This window comes from Coffea eugenioides, chromosome 7 (assembly GCF_003713205.1).
Source record: "Coffea eugenioides isolate CCC68of chromosome 7, Ceug_1.0, whole genome shotgun sequence".
Classification (NCBI taxonomy): domain Eukaryota; kingdom Viridiplantae; phylum Streptophyta; class Magnoliopsida; order Gentianales; family Rubiaceae; genus Coffea; species Coffea eugenioides.
The window spans coordinates 2758496-2774290 of NC_040041.1; the positions used below are offsets into that span (position 1 = coordinate 2758496).

The window sequence follows — 15795 nt, forward strand, 5'->3', positions numbered from 1 at the left end:
GTGTGCTGGATGGACCCGATTGAATCACCTTAAAAAAACAAAAAATCCAGGCACAATCAAGTTTGCCTCTTTTACACTCAAAGAACTCAAACGTTCTTTTTGGTATTGTTTGAATTATCTTTATTAGCTTTATATTTAATTTGTTTGTTCACTTTATGCCATTTAATTATTGATTTTCAATTCTATGGAGCTTTCCTTTTTTTGTGGACAGTTTTGTAGTTTCTTTTGGGCATTCCACTAACCTGTGTTTTTAAACTCGGACCGGATCGGACGATCCGACCGGTCGAACCAAGAACCGGTCAAGTGTTCGGTCCGAGTTGTTCTTCAAAACCGAAAGACTGAAAATCCGGTCAAAAATCGGGTTTTGACCGGAAAAAAAACCGGTTCAACCAGAGCATTTTTTAAAAAAAGGTTAAACTTTTTCAATATTATGTTTTGACCCCTAAATTTTTAAAACTTATTAATATACCTCAAATATTTCATACTTTATAAATGTTGTCCTAAATTTTGATGTTATTTTTCAATCAAATCCATAATTTTAATTCTAAACTTATTAATGTTCATTAAATAATATAAATTGCTACTTGATTGTTCTAATTTCTTTGTATTTTCTTGTTAAATATATTTGAAATATCAAATATATATGAATATACCTTTATTAATATTAACATACTTTTAGGTATTTTATATACAATATTTTAATTTTAAATAATTTTTATTTATGACATCATCCGGTTCAACCCCGATCGAAACCGGTCGAACCCATTGATCCCTGACCCCTGAGTTTGGCCGAGTCGATACCCGGTCCGAGTCTGAAAACATAGCCACTAATGAGATTAAATTTGCCATTGGATATAGAATAAGAATTATCAACCCTTAAATTACTTCAAGAGTCTAAATCACTGAATGACGCGACAAGATATAAAAGGATTTGAATAATGGGTACTGTATCCAAGAGGAACTGTAATATTTTCCTTTTTTTAGCTTATTTGCTTGTTCTTCATAATGAATTTTAATTATTGCATTGTGTTATTTCATTTATGCATAACTTTTTATTATAACAATTAATAACATGATTGATATTCATTCCCTCATCATTATTGAAATGCATTATAATTATTCTATAGAGGGTAGTTTAGGTATTACAAAAAGTAAGACAAAATCTGTTTACACTACCTATACTTCTAGACCCATGATACTTTTACAGGGAGTATAGACAGAGTCGTGGCTTTCTTTTGCTCTTGAATTGATTACGTAAATGACCAATAGGGGTTGGTTCGAGTGGTAAGCGGTTTGGATTAGCTTAAGCATGTTTCGTGTTCGAGTCCTAGTGTACGCAGACACCCCTGTTGAAAGACTCACCCATCATAGCCAGGTGTGCGACGCAGGTCGGGTCCGGATTAGTCGGGGCAAAGTTCGGATACCGGGCGGGCAATCAAAAAAAAGAATTGATTACGTAAATGTGCATAGCTTGTCCCACATGTTTTTTTTTTCCCCAAATATCCTTGAATAGCCAAACGAAATCTTGTACCGTTCCACTCCTTTCAAATTGGTTAATCAATTGGATTAACATTTTTTTTGGCCGGAAAAAAATTTCTATAGATCGTGCATTTTATCATTGAACTAGTACAAAGTGGATTAACCAATTTCCCATAGGTCGAGCATAGCACTACTACTTGATCTATAAGACATTCAAAATTTATCTTCCTCTCTCAGAATCCTTCTTCGTCGAGGACATGTAGCGCATTAGTTGAACGCAGATTCCTTAGAATGCATGGGAACTTATTCGTTTACGAAATGGGCAATCGAGAGAGAGAGAGAGAGAGAGGCAGGATTATAATTTCTCGAAGGGCCAAGATCGACCAAAGGGTCGTATGGCATTTTATGCATTGATCAGAATCTCTTCAATATTCGTTGCTTGGTTATAAATAGAGTTTGGGAATGATCAGTTTTTGCAATGCAATGCAATGGGTTGATAGGAAGGTAAGAGGAAGAGAGGCCTTACATGAAGGTAAAGGTCCTCATTTGGTAGCCAAGGATGACTTGCCTGCTCCACCTCAGGGGGTTTCTCTAAGTCCACAAGTAAACCCTTTGTCGTGGTCGCCAGGAAGTCTCCTTGGCTAGCCTGAGAGGCTCTTTTCTCTCATGCTAGGTCTTCTTTTCCCCTGCAGCCTCTGCCACCTCCCAGTCCTTTATGATTTTCTTTTATCTCTTGCAATTATTCAATTTTCCATTGACTCCTTCATCGTCGTGCTTTGCAGTTTGAGTACTTACGATGATTGACAAAGCATTGCAGTTTGAGTATTAACTTTGTTTATCAGAAGCGTTGAAAAATTTTCATCATAACACCGATATTTTGGATTTCGGTACGTAAAAGTATGTCTTGCATTGTTTTAGCATCAGCCATCGTCTACTCCTCGGATAAATGTCAGTAAGATGGATCGTCTGTTTCAACATTCGACCAGGTTTTACAATATTCGATCCGACAAATTTTTGTTTTTTGGGGGGTGGGAGGGGGAGTAATTTTTGTTGGAGAAAACCTTACAAGCGCACAAATTTTAGTGCCCCTATTCCCTGTTCCCTAGCATTTAATTTGTAAGCCATGTTTACTAATCCTTCCTTTCTGTCTGTCTTCTTTTATTTAGATCAATTGTTTTTTTTTTTTTAAAAAAATCTTTATCAAGAAAACAAAGGTGAAGTTCTTTGAAGTGTTCGGAGCAGGACTCCAAACGTAGTAAGCTGCCTAAGATCCTCATGTAATAGCAAAATCCAATTAGGTCACGAATGAAATTTAATGCAGGAACGAGGAACGAAACAAAAACCGTTCATGGGACGTGTCATACGGCAGCACTAAAAATCTTCAAACAGCTCTCCGTGCCTTGAATACCCAACATTTTAGCAGCACACTTGGACGATTGTGGGCAGATGGCATATTTCAGCAACACAACTACTTACAAATCCAGAATATTTTATCATGGAGCAAAATATCAATAATATATTTCTGTATGGGTGTGATCCAATGCCCACCAAGCCACCATGTGTACATTTGCCTCCCAAGGGCCGGGCCCCAAAGATTTATGGATATACACTGTTGACATCCAAGCCACGATTGAGGCATTTTTTGTCTGGATCCCTTTATTTAATCCATCCATTGAACCAAAAATATCCTGCCAAGGACGGGGAGCCTTCATGAAGCTTTCATGGGGGATGGGACCGGAGGAGGATTATGATGACGATGCGGAATTTTTTTTTGTCTCTTAAAGTTCTCGTACGCGGTGAAGTGTCACCTTACCTAGCTTATCACTTATAAGATCTTTGATTAAAAAGAGCGTTTTCAATTGACCAACCTTATCTACTGCCGACAGAGGACACTTGTCACTTTCATTCACAGCCACGTAACATCTCGCAAACTGACGTGGTGTCGGTACTGCATGAATTCGGCTTACACCTGGAACGCTGTTTGTGGCTCTTCCTCTGCATGCACCGGCAAAATCCTCATAACTGCTGGTCATTTCTTTACTGATCTTTTTGGTTGTTCCCTTTCTTCTTCAGCTTGCCTATATAAACAGGGTTCCGCTGCAACTATTTCTCGTCAAATCCACCCATTTGTGGGAAGAAGTCTTATCAGTATCTGATCTTTCACCTTTCATTAATTTGTGTTCTATATTCTACTTCCGCTAGTAGTTGAAATTTGGCAATTAAGATGGCACAATACGGGGCTGAATATGGCAACCAAAAGAGCCAGTACGATGAGTACGGAAACCCAGTTCGTCAGACAGACGAATATGGTAACCCTGCCCGCCATGGAGGTACCATGGGTGATTATGGAACCACTGGCACTACTGGAGCCTATGGTGGCACAGCTGGAGCACATGGGACTTATGCAACTGGAACCACCGGCACTACCGGTACCGGTGCATATGCCACCCAGCCTGGCACTGATGTGGGGAAGGAGCACCATGGCCTTGGTGGCATGCTTCATCGCTCTGGTAGCGGTAGCTCTAGCTCGGTATGCCCTCCTAATTAATCTCGTCTTGCTTAAATTGTACTGAGTAGTAGTAGCATTTAACAAATCTTGACTAGCTTGTGATGACTGGTAATTAAAAGTTCTTATCTGTTTTCCTTTTGTTTTTTCGGTTGGGATGCAGTCCGAGGATGATGGGCAAGGCGGGAGGAGGAAGAAGGGGATGAAGGAGAAGATAAAGGAGAAACTGCCTGGCGGTCACAAGGAGGCTCGACCTGGACAAGAATATTCGAGTGCTACTACAGCTCCTGGATACGGCGGGGAAGGAGAGCAGCACGAGAAGAAAGGAATTATGGATAAAATCAAGGAGAAATTACCAGGGGGTCACAACAACTGAAGATCTAATTCTAATAATATGGGATCCAATTATGATATTGTGTACCCCTATTTTCAATCTCAATCGCAATCTCAATCTCGTTCGTGTCATGTTTGTGTTTTCTGAGATTTGAGTGTGTGGACGTCTTGAGTTTCTGTAATTGGAATAAAAAGATGATGATGATGACTCTGTAGTGTGTTTGTCCGTATATTCGGCGTCTTGTACTCGGGTCATCTGGTCATGTATGTATGTAACATGTTGTCATATATCAAATACGTGAAGTTTTGCGTTACTTTAGCGTGTGATCGCTTGTAAGTTGTAAGGATAAGAAATTGAAAGATTTCGTTGAAATTGTCCGTTTGGAAATTTCCCGAAAAGCTAATCATTACGACTCTGGTCGCATCTATTCTTTTTTGTCTCCTCAAACCATAATGCGCTAACACGAGCAGTGTAAACAAGATTTCTTATTAGCAATATAACCAGTAGTAACTCAACCCCTCAGGACCTTGAAGTCAGTAGAGTAGTTGTAGGCTCTTGTAATTGTACACCAATATCTCCAAAGTTTCCAACTTCACTATATATTAGTTCCTTGATCCAATACCAAAACCAAGCAAGCAAATGCCACACAGAAAATCGGGACAGGGACAAGATATGGACCTAGCAAATCAATAGACTCAGTTCAGAGGTATATGCTTGCATTTGCGTGGCCAATCATCATTGTTTTTTTTTTAAAATTTTTTTTTTATCATTCTTTTCGCCGCTGGGGATGTATGATGGTTTGTTGACGAGGAACAAATCAGAGAAAGGGTAACACCTTAGCAAACACGGGAAAAAGACAACAATTCCAGTAAGAGTGATTTCAACTTTTCTTCGCATGCGGCAATTCTTTCAGCCCCAAGGAGGGGGGGAAAAGTGTTATCCTTGGACTTCACCTTTAGGAGGCCAAGCAGGGTACACTTAATATTCAAGGAACGGTTAGTGACAAAATGTGGCTGAAGGCCTGAGACTCGATACGTCAGGGGATCCAAAGCAGACCATAAGAACCAGGCAAGAATATCAATTTTACTAGAGATGCGAAACCCGAGGAGAGAAAGAAACGACATAAGGTCCTTTTGGAGAGTATTATCACAGATGTGAATGTGCTGCGGCTTCAGAGTAGAATATCGTGTTAGATTGCAGAGGCGATGAACCGCCATCACATCATTGACTCTTTAAGTATACGCTGTATTTACCTGGATTATCTGGGATTAACACACGATAGTATCACAAGCTTACTTCCAGTTCTGCCCCAACAATGAAAGAATCCAAACGGGGTTAAGGCTCAACCTACTGAAAAGAATTCAATGTTCCGGGATAGGGGATTCTCTTACTGAGGCCCAAATAGATTGGCTCTTTAAGTAATTATCTCAACCCTAACAATTAAGAATGTCTAGGCATTTTCATTGCTACCGTGGTTAACCCCAGGATTCCAACTTCAATCACCAAAAATCACCACAGGAGCATATTCCTTTCCGGAAATGGTGGAACCTCAAGCTATCCCTAACAACTATCTCCCTGCTCGTGAGCTGAGATGCTCTGCTCATTACAGAGTGGCAGTCCTCACATATTCTCAGGTTCTTGATGATTCTGATAACACAATTAGCACTTGTAGTTAGCAGCGAATACGCCAAAGCGAGCTTTTCACTATGCGTTAGAAGGATCCGCTCCTTTTCTTCATCACTTACATCATAAGGAGCAGAACTTAGTATTGGCTGATAGCCATGGACCTTTAGTCTCTTAAGAAGATCCTGTAGTGTCTGCTTAATCAATTTAGACTCTGGATGAATCGTGTCATCAGAATAGAAGTTGTGAAGTCCCCCATTTTCATCTTCAACCATGCTAAGTGAAGGAGTTTTTATTAAACGTTTTGCTCTTATCAACTTCCTTACTCTTGAAACATCTTCCCACCTTCCAGCTGAAGCATAGATATGGGAAAGCAAGACATAGTTTCCAATACCATCAGGTTCAAGTTGAAACAGTTGCTTAGCAGCTATTTCAGCAACCTTAGGATTTCTATGAATTCGGCAAGCTCCTAGCAAGGCTCCCCAAATGCTGCCATTGGGCTCTATTGGCATCGTTTGAATAAGTTCCAGTGCTTCTTCCAGTCTTCCAGCTCTGCCAAGGAGATCAATCATGCAAGTATAGTGGTCAACAGACGGCTTAATACCACAACCATTCTTCATCATTCCAAAGAAATGCTGACCTTGTTCTACCAAGCCTGCATGACTACATGCGGCAAGGACCCCGACAAAAGTCACCTTATTAGGCTTCACCTCAACCTTCATCATCTTCTCAAACAACTCTATTGCTTCTCTAGCACATCCGTGCATTGCAAACCCACCAATCATTGAACTATAAGAGAAAACATTTCGATCCTTCATACTCTCAAAAACCTTAAATGCATCCTCCACACTCCCACACTTCGAGTACATATCAATTAATGCCGACCCAACAAGGACATTATCCGTAGGTCCAAATCCTGACTTCTCTGCAAAATCCCGGACCCAATTTGCGTACTTGATTGCACCCAATTGAGCACAAGCTGAAATAACACTAGACAAGGTCACTTCATCCGTGTTTACCCCAGAATTCTGCATTTTCTCAAAGTACTCTAACGCTTCCTTAGGCTGAGCATTCTGTGCAAACCCTGTCACCATCGCGGTCCATGCCACCATATCCTTCACAGGAAGCCTATCAAACAACTCGCTTGCCGCCACCATATCCCCGCTCTTCGCATATGCAACGATCAAAGCTGTAAAAGAAATGACGTCCCTCGTGGGCAATTCATCAAATACCCTCCTAGCAAAATCCAAGCACCCACATTTTACATACATATCAATCAACGTATTTCCCACAAATAAATCCTGGACAAACCCACCAATCTTCAAGCTTTGCCCATGAATTTGCCTGCCCAAATCCACATTCAACACGCCAGTACAAGCCTTCAACAATGCCGTAAAAGTAAATGAAACGGGCAAAATATCATCCCTCCTCATTTGGCCATACAAAAATACGGCCTTTTCTAGTGGCCCCTGAACAGAATAACCGCGGATAATTGCTGTATAGAGAAAAGGGTTGGGGCAATATACCTGGCTGAAGATCAGACGGGCGTAAGTATCGATGGGGGTATTGAGTTTGCAGAGCACCCGAACGAGTTTTGTTAGGAGGAAGCTGCATTGGTCGAGACCTTTTCTGATGATATGAGCGTGGACTCTCTTGATTTCTGTGAGACTAATGCAGGAATCGAGGATTGAGACGAGCTGGGCTTCTAGAAGCTTTGTTTCTTGAAGCTTAGAGACGGGAATGAAGGGTTCTTGGAGGTCCAGAGCTGGAGCTTTCGGTTCGTAGAATTGGGGGATGAGAATTGCAGGGCGTCTAAGGGTTTTAATCAGCTTCTTGGACAGTGAAACCATCACATATTTTGCACAGAATTTGTGGACTAGAAGTGGCCGTTTGGGGATGCAGAAGAGAGTGAATTTTGTGTTGGCGCCAAATAACAGCAATCTGCTGTTAAATTTGAGAGTAAACAAGAGGGTGTAGTCGTCAGCGCAAGGTAGTGAAGAATTGACGCTACTAATTGCCAAACCAATTTTCTTTTTCTTTTTATTGTTATGCTTAGATAATATGTAGATAATGAAAACTTGTAATTTATCTGCATGAAGCATAATGATTATTATATGTTTACTTCAACAAAACTAAAGTGTGGATAGTAAAATATTTGAAATTTTTTTTTTAAAAAAATATTATAACACTTTTTTTTTTTTATATGAAGTATGCGACATATAAGAAATAATAAAAAAAATGCGTTAATAATGCCCATAAATAAATTTTTGCAGCACAACCACCATCCAAACAAGCCCAGTTCTGTAAACATCTTCAAAACGTTGTGAAGATATTTATATTTCTGAGTTGGATGCGCTTTAAACGGTTTAATAAACCCAAAAAATAAAAAAAAAAACCACCAAAAAGATAAAGGCCTCATGAAAAAGACACAGAACCATATATAAGTTACTCGTGCAACAAATGTTCATCATCGGGGCCTGTTTATGATAGTAATTGGTAAAAGAAGAAAAGAACAGGGAAATTTGCAGAGGGAAAAGGAGGTTAGTTAATTAGTAGGGGCACTAATCATATAGCAAATAATCGGCTTTCATATGACTAACCAACATCATACAGCATATATATATTTTGACAAACCTACTAATGATGTACAGCTCAAACAAAAAAATACCAAAGGTTTTCACTACCATAATGAGCAGCCGCAGATTAGTGTGCTTTCTGGTGTGCCTTGACGTTCCGAAGCACATCCTTCAGAACCGCTGCAATTCTTTGCTCCATATGGCGTTCTAAAAACCTTTCTTTCACCCTCTCATAGCCTCTCTTCCCCATCGTCAGTCTCCTTTCAACATGAGTAGCAAGTTTAACCATATTTCTCGCAAGAGGCATTACTCCCTGTTTCCCTACCGGATGCAGAAGACCTGTTGATCCATTCACCACAATTTCTTGAGTGCCACCTGCTGCTGTTCCCTGAAAATCAAGCCATAATCAAGCAGTCATAAGATAACCTATACTCTGAATCAACCGAATGTCCTCAAGAATATAGAAGAGCTAAAATCTCATGCATTTTTTACTGGAACAGATGTCAGAGATTCAGGGCAACCATACCAGTACGGGTAACTGAAATGCCATGGCTTCAATTGTTATCCTCCCAAAGCACTCACCTCGTGCCTACATGGAGGGATGAGGATGTAGATATTAGTACCGACACCGAGATCAAGATACATTGCACAAACACCCTAAAAAAGTCATACAAACTAGCAGACAAACTTGTTTCACAATGAGATTTTTAAATTGTTAACAAATTCACAACTATGGTTCTCTTTGAGTCCTCCCTTAATTGCATGACGTCATTTGTAGAATTCAAATCTAACAAAAGCATGTAGAATCACATGCTCATGGGTTGCAAATCAAACAGGAATAAAATTTTTGGGAAAATATATCTACACTATATACTGGACTCATCTTTCATTTGAAATGAGAACTTAATTTTACCACTACTGGACCCATATTTAGGCAAAAGGGAAGAGGGGGAAATAAAAACATCAAAAGTGAGCTCAGCAATTGAAGTTCTAAGAATGCAATAAGTCGGCTAGTGTAGCTTTTCAACTGCCCAGGCAAAAAGGACCCACGAGAGAAAAAATCTTTCCAGTGTTTGGTGCAAAAGGAAAATGCGATCAAATTGACCTTTTACTACTTTTGCTACATAGAACGTGCCTTTTTTGTGCAATTTATGACATTAAACCGAAAAAGCTTCCAGCCAGCCTTCTAAATATTTGAATAGGTTTTTTTATTAAATTTGATTGGCAATGGCATGTTACAATGTTCAGTAAAACATACAGAACTTACAAAATAATAATTAGGAACAGGTCACAATTCCAAATAACTTTCTCCTATCTAGGACATGGTGGATATGGTTTTTCTAACAATTTTTTAAGATTGTCGGCCGTGCAGTTTCTCTAAATTATACATGTATTTGGAGAAAATAAATAGATAACAAATACTGAATGTGCATGGGGGCAAAAGAACGTAAATTGCAGCCAGAGATTTGCAAAGTTAACAGCGGCAGCAGATAAAAATGATTTACCTGAGAATTCTGGACAAGAACATCAATTGCAGCAAGATAAGGAGCTACAGCCAGAGTCTTATTAACGAAATGAACATGACCCTGAATCTTTTTAGATTCAACAAAGGCCCTCAGCTCAGACTCAAATTTGCTTTGAGCATTTACATCACTCCCCACAATTGCAGCGTGTATAGGTGGCACTTGTAGCTTCTGGTGCTTGATGTATATTAGGCTCTCGTGAAAAGAATTCAGAAACAAATCTTGTCCTTTTCCACGAGAAACACCTACAGCATTACAACCACCAAACCATCAAACAAAAATAAAAATAAAAGCATGAATATTTACTTAGCAAGTCTTATAAGCAGAACAGACAAAATATTCACTGTCGGTGATTTGCAAACATCAGTACAACCTCCTCATACAAATATGCCAATAAGTAAAAAGATCATTTATACATAGAAGACTTGCAAAATGAAGATGCCCAATAAATCAAGTTAAGCCAAAAAAAAAAAAACTGGGTGAGTATTCATGATTCTGATCCTTTCAGGAATCAAGCATACTTGGTTGACGACCTCACTTACGGAGGCACCTCTGCATTTGGTGGAAAGTACAAGACTAATATGCAAGGTGAGGATCACAGGACTTAAATCTTGACAAAAATCAGGAAAGCTCACAGAGGGAGGGAAGCTGAAGCGACTGTTGATGTGCAAGAATTGATAGATGATGAATGTGAAGAAGATTATCAGACTTTCCTTGACCATTTAAACTTTAATGGCGAAAAAATGGTTCTGAAATACAAAAAGTCGATGCCTTATATATGACGGGGAACTAAATGTCCAAACTCAACTCCGTGCAGTGTGTGTGTGTATATATATCCTTAATTATGAATGCAACAGGAAGAAAAATTCATCCTAACGTGTCTAAAGCTCATGATTTCTTCTTAATTTACCACAGCAGTTGTTTAAATACAATATCAAGTCAGTCTCTCAAACAAGCTTAAAAACTCCAAAAAACATTGTGGAACAACCTCCCCTATACTAAACCAAATCTCAAATTCTTCTCACAAAAACAGCCCCCAGGTTCAACGGAAGCATAAGGACCCCAAACAACCTCCAAAAAAATATGTAAAAAAAACACATAAAAACATTTTTTAAAAAAAATGAAAGTTAGTGCATACTATTTATGATGGCAAAAAGTATATCTTCATTCTGAACCCCAAGAGATTCACGAACATGCTCCCGCAAAACCCTTTTTGCCACAGTATCCTCAGCAACTTCCATAAGTTCTTTACTGTTCCCAAGATGAACAACATATGTTTTGGGCATTTTGATCCTATAAGAGATTGACAAATACAGTTAAGAACAGTCAGAATGATGAAAAATTGAGATCGAGGGAATAATGTTGGACAGTAAACATTGCCATGAGAGAAACACACGATCAATAGTCAGAAATCTTAATTGCCCATGTCAACCAAATTTGTCCCTTACATCTACAGGTTATGGCCTTTTTTAAGACTACATCCATTTAGACCAGAATTTTCTAGAAGTTTTCTGTATCCTCAAAGAGATAAAAAAAAAAAAAGGCACAGATCATGATGGATGCATAGCTAAGTTTGAACCAGCTGCTTACCACATCAGAAGTCTCAACCATAAAAACCTTCCTCCTTTGAAGATTAAATTAATAGAAAATCGATATTAACCATTCACCAAGCCATACAAAGGAATCAATTCCCCCAAACATTCACTGTTAAGGCTCCAATTATGAAATTCAGCAACTCAAGAATCTACTTTTCAAAATTTTTGAGATTAACACTGCAGCATAAATAAATATGCATAGTAACATTATTATGAAAAAACATTTTAATCGATTTCATCAAGTCATCCCGACTTAAGGTGCTGCACATGACTTGCAACACACTTGCACCTTCATCCCCATCTTGCCCCTTGCAATATCTTCATGGACTAAAATGTCAATCATGAACTCTAATTCTCATTGTCTTACTTTAATTATTTGTTATCACATCAGCTAATTCATCCAGAGAATAAAAAAATGAAACATAGCAAAAATAAAACAAGAGAATCGGAGGTTGCATAGCACTCCAGTTTTCTTGTTCTACCAGCTGATCTTTACCATAAGAAGATTAGAAGTCCTTTGCTGGTAAGTTGTTATTAAGATACTTTTCCAATTTCTAGCAAAAATGATATGAATGTTAACTGTCCTCCGCTAAAATTCTCACACACTTCTATATCACAGTGCAATATAAGAACTGAGAAAATCAGCATAACTACCTTCTATCTTGATAATTGACAAGAGCAAGAACATTATTTGTGTCAGGCAAGCTAGTAGTGGCATATCTTGGGAAGCACCTAGGGTTGTTCAACCTTGTACATACACCTAGGGCTGAAAACTGTACTAATCATACATCATCACAACACGCTAATGCAGTGATCAACATATAATGCATGAGTTCAAATAGTAAAGAAAAAAAACAAACATAGAGCTTTGTGCATGTTGGAAGCTGCATTAAATAGGAGGCCACTAAAAGAAGTAAGGAATGACATACATAGATGCCTACCTTAATCGCTCCTGTGTCCTATTCTTCCAGTATTCTGCTGTGACATGTGAATCTATCATTGCACCAGCAACAAATGGAAGGTGTTTTACATAATCCAAACTGAAGTAATGGCCCCGCATTTCATGGATCCACCACAAAGTTTTGGGGAGAACAAGATGAACTTTTTCCTTAAGAACAGCATCCAACCACTTTCCAGCCACAGCAGTGTTCAAAACCACCAGATCAGCTTTCAGTGCTATATTTACGGCCTCTTGGCTTCTCGCCGAGACAATCTGAGATGTAAAAGGGGAAAAGGTGAGCATACTGCTCAACAGTGTTTGAACCTCATAAAATTAGCAACCAATGCATCAAGTATTTAGAAAAATGGATTCGTGTTGATAAGGCTGCATCTTATCCATCATAAAATTTTATTTACCAGAAACAATTATATTCGTGCAGAACGGAAATCTTTATTACCGTAACATATACTGAACCTTGTCACATTAGGAATGGAGAAAATAACGCTGGCAAATTCATGGATTAATTACCTGATATATCAAGCGTATTGAAAAAAAATGCAAAGCATTTTGTTGAAATGGAAGGGGGAGGGAGAGTGATTGAACCAATTGAATACATATACCTTTTTCCTCTTTGTAAAATTATATACAGATGTTTGCCACTGAGCTGACAGAAACGATATGACTAACTAAATATAACATTAGCAAACTCGAGAACATCGAGCTCCATGCATTACTTTAGCAGGAAACCATGACGAAAACTTTGACAAACAGGTTAAAAACTAAAGAGGCAAAGACTGCATCCCTCAACAAGTAGACTCGCAAGAACTGTGAGATTTCATTGTCAAAAGATTTAAGGAATAAAATATGGAAATAAAGAAGATAGATATTGCAAAAAGAGCCATGTAAGGTAGCTGATTATAAGCACAGAAAGATTTTGCAACCTGCACTCCTCGAGTTAACATTTTGTGCTCCAAACTGTAGATGACACTGTCTGTTCCTGATGGTCTCTGGTTTGTAATCCATTGAACATCAGCACCAACACCTCGTAACAGAAAAGCCAGTTCCATCAGCAACAATGGTCCACCTACAGTGTGTTTCAGTAAATGGATTAGCTAGAGATAAAGTTACAGAGATACTAATAAATGACCGAAAGCCAGTAACTTGAATAAAAGACCAACATTAACCAATCAAAGCTGATTAAAAGACTGATTAAAAGACATGATAGGTCACATTTCCAGAAGGTTTATATTGTGGGAGGTGACAAGAATAAGCATAGAATGATTCTGTTGCAGGGGCACACTTAACCATATTCCAGATGTTTTTAGAGGACCTAAATGCAATAACTTTAAAAAATATCACTTAAGGCTGAAGAGCTGGTTTAGAATACATATTGTTTCCATGTTATTGCTATGGGTTTTAAGTCTCTCATTTGTTCATGTAGAACCCATCAAAGGAACTGAAAGCTATTATTATACCTGTCACTTTCATAATGTTGCTTCTAGGATTTATTATCCAGCAACTTCTGCCTACACACTTTACTTTTGAACAACCCCCTATAATCTCCATTCCTGGGCATTTACCTATATCCCTTTATATCCTTTATTTACCATTTCTGTTGCAATTACTGCAAATTGCACTATTAAGAAAGTCGCAATGGCAATTTATCACTTAAAACTTCAACAAACAATCACTTATGTGGTATCATATCAATACCTTCATTTGGTTGTAACTTCTTCCCTAAGCGTACATAGCCAGTCCAGATTATCACATAAAATCTCATGCTATCTTTTTCAAGAAACATACACTTTATGCCAGTTCACAAACTGAAAAAAAAAAAAAAGAGGTAATGAAACTCTAGCAAAATCGAATGAAGCACGGAAGTTGCCAGAGAAAAAAAAAAGGGGGGGGGGGGGGGGTTTCACCAGGACATACAGAATCATATCTCTAGTATCCTCTACTCAGAGCCCAAGTTTTGCTAGACCAAGACCTCAGTACTAAATGTGCATGATATCAATGGCAATCCATGCATCAGCAAACGGTAACTGGATGGCTTGAAATTACATGCTGTTAACAACATCAGCCTTTTTCTCCTTGAATTTTTCATCTCTTACCTCCTATATATCATTTTTTTCCTACCTGACCTGTTATCCATATTTGATCAATACAATATAATTTCCACTTGAAGGAAAAAGTTTTGCTGGATACATATATGTAATGCACCAGCTAAAGAATTACTACTTGGCTAAATTTGCAATATATCAATAACAGCACCACAACTCAAAATCAACATTGAGTTAATTTTCTAATGAGAGATGAAAATAACAGAGGGGAAGGGGCAAGCTCTTCTTACAAGATACCTAAAAAAACTCCAGTAACTCGAATTGAATCATTAAATATACATAATTCAGATTCTTGAGGAAACAAAAAAGAGTTCCTTTTTTTTTTTTGGTTCTTTTGTTGAAGAAGAGACGGACCTGAAAGAGAAAGCTCATGAGAGACAAGAAGCACGAGCTTAGACTTCATAAAACTAAGTGGGCTGGGAGACGGAGCTGCGGTAACAAAAGGCGGCCGCAGCGGTGGCGGTGAGACGGAGCTGAACTTCTTCTGGGAAGGCACAGCCACATCGTGACGGCAATCACAAGGGGTAGAATCCACGCCGATGCCGGACCTGATAATCAAAGCAACAGAAAACATCACCAGCACCATAATTAACATCATCCACCGCTTCCTGAGGAAAACAGAAGCCACGGAGGAGGACGACGGCGTCGGGTTGTGCTTGGCCATCTCCGCCACTAGCAGTGCTTACACAAGCAACAATGTTAGGGATTGATGAGGGAATGAAAGGAGGGACTAATGGGTTAACTTTTTCAGGCATTTTAAGGGTGGGATTTCTGGTGGGGATAGGTGAATGGGAGAGAACATTTGTCACTTGAGATATGGGAAAAGTGATGCCTCATCACTTTTTTTTCTTTAATTTTTCTTTTAACTTCCTGGGCCTGGGGTTTTTGCCTGGGTTTTTCCCATGTGGAAGGGAATTGAACTTTTTTTTTTTTTCCTTTTTTCTTTTGTCTGGGAATGGAAAGAATTTTGGCATTCAACTTTCGCTTTCCCACATTCGAGCAATGGACGAGACGAGGTTCGGCACTGCACTTAATTAGGGTGTGTTTAATTACACACATTCACTTGCTCTGCCTATAACCATCAATTTTGTGGTCTGAT

The 15795-nt window shown here is 38.8% G+C and overlaps 3 protein-coding genes across 3 annotated transcripts; 1 reads left to right on the forward strand and 2 right to left on the reverse strand.

Annotated features, from left to right (window-relative positions):
• The first annotated feature begins 3505 nt into the window (after positions 1–3505).
• Positions 3506–4632, forward strand: LOC113777631 (desiccation-related protein clone PCC6-19). The gene is made up of 2 exons (XM_027322786.1): positions 3506–4009; positions 4149–4632. The coding sequence occupies exons 1-2, from the start codon at positions 3704–3706 to the stop codon at positions 4359–4361; spliced, it is 519 nt and encodes a 172-aa protein (XP_027178587.1). The 5' UTR covers positions 3506–3703; the 3' UTR covers positions 4362–4632.
• A 911-nt stretch (positions 4633–5543) lies between these two features.
• Positions 5544–7792, reverse strand: LOC113777967 (pentatricopeptide repeat-containing protein At5g44230). Its single transcript, XM_027323200.1, has one exon. It carries the CDS (start codon positions 7790–7792, stop codon positions 5819–5821), a length of 1974 nt encoding a protein of 657 aa, XP_027179001.1. The 3' UTR covers positions 5544–5818.
• Positions 7793–8483: 691 nt separating this feature from the next.
• Positions 8484–15696, reverse strand: LOC113778519. The gene is made up of 7 exons (XM_027323957.1): positions 15051–15696; positions 13518–13660; positions 12578–12849; positions 11180–11334; positions 10024–10286; positions 9045–9107; positions 8484–8906 (listed from the first exon to the last, which is right to left on the reverse strand). Exons 1-7 carry the CDS (start codon positions 15358–15360, stop codon positions 8646–8648), a joined length of 1467 nt encoding a protein of 488 aa, XP_027179758.1. The 5' UTR covers positions 15361–15696; the 3' UTR covers positions 8484–8645.
• Positions 15697–15795: the final 99 nt, after the last annotated feature.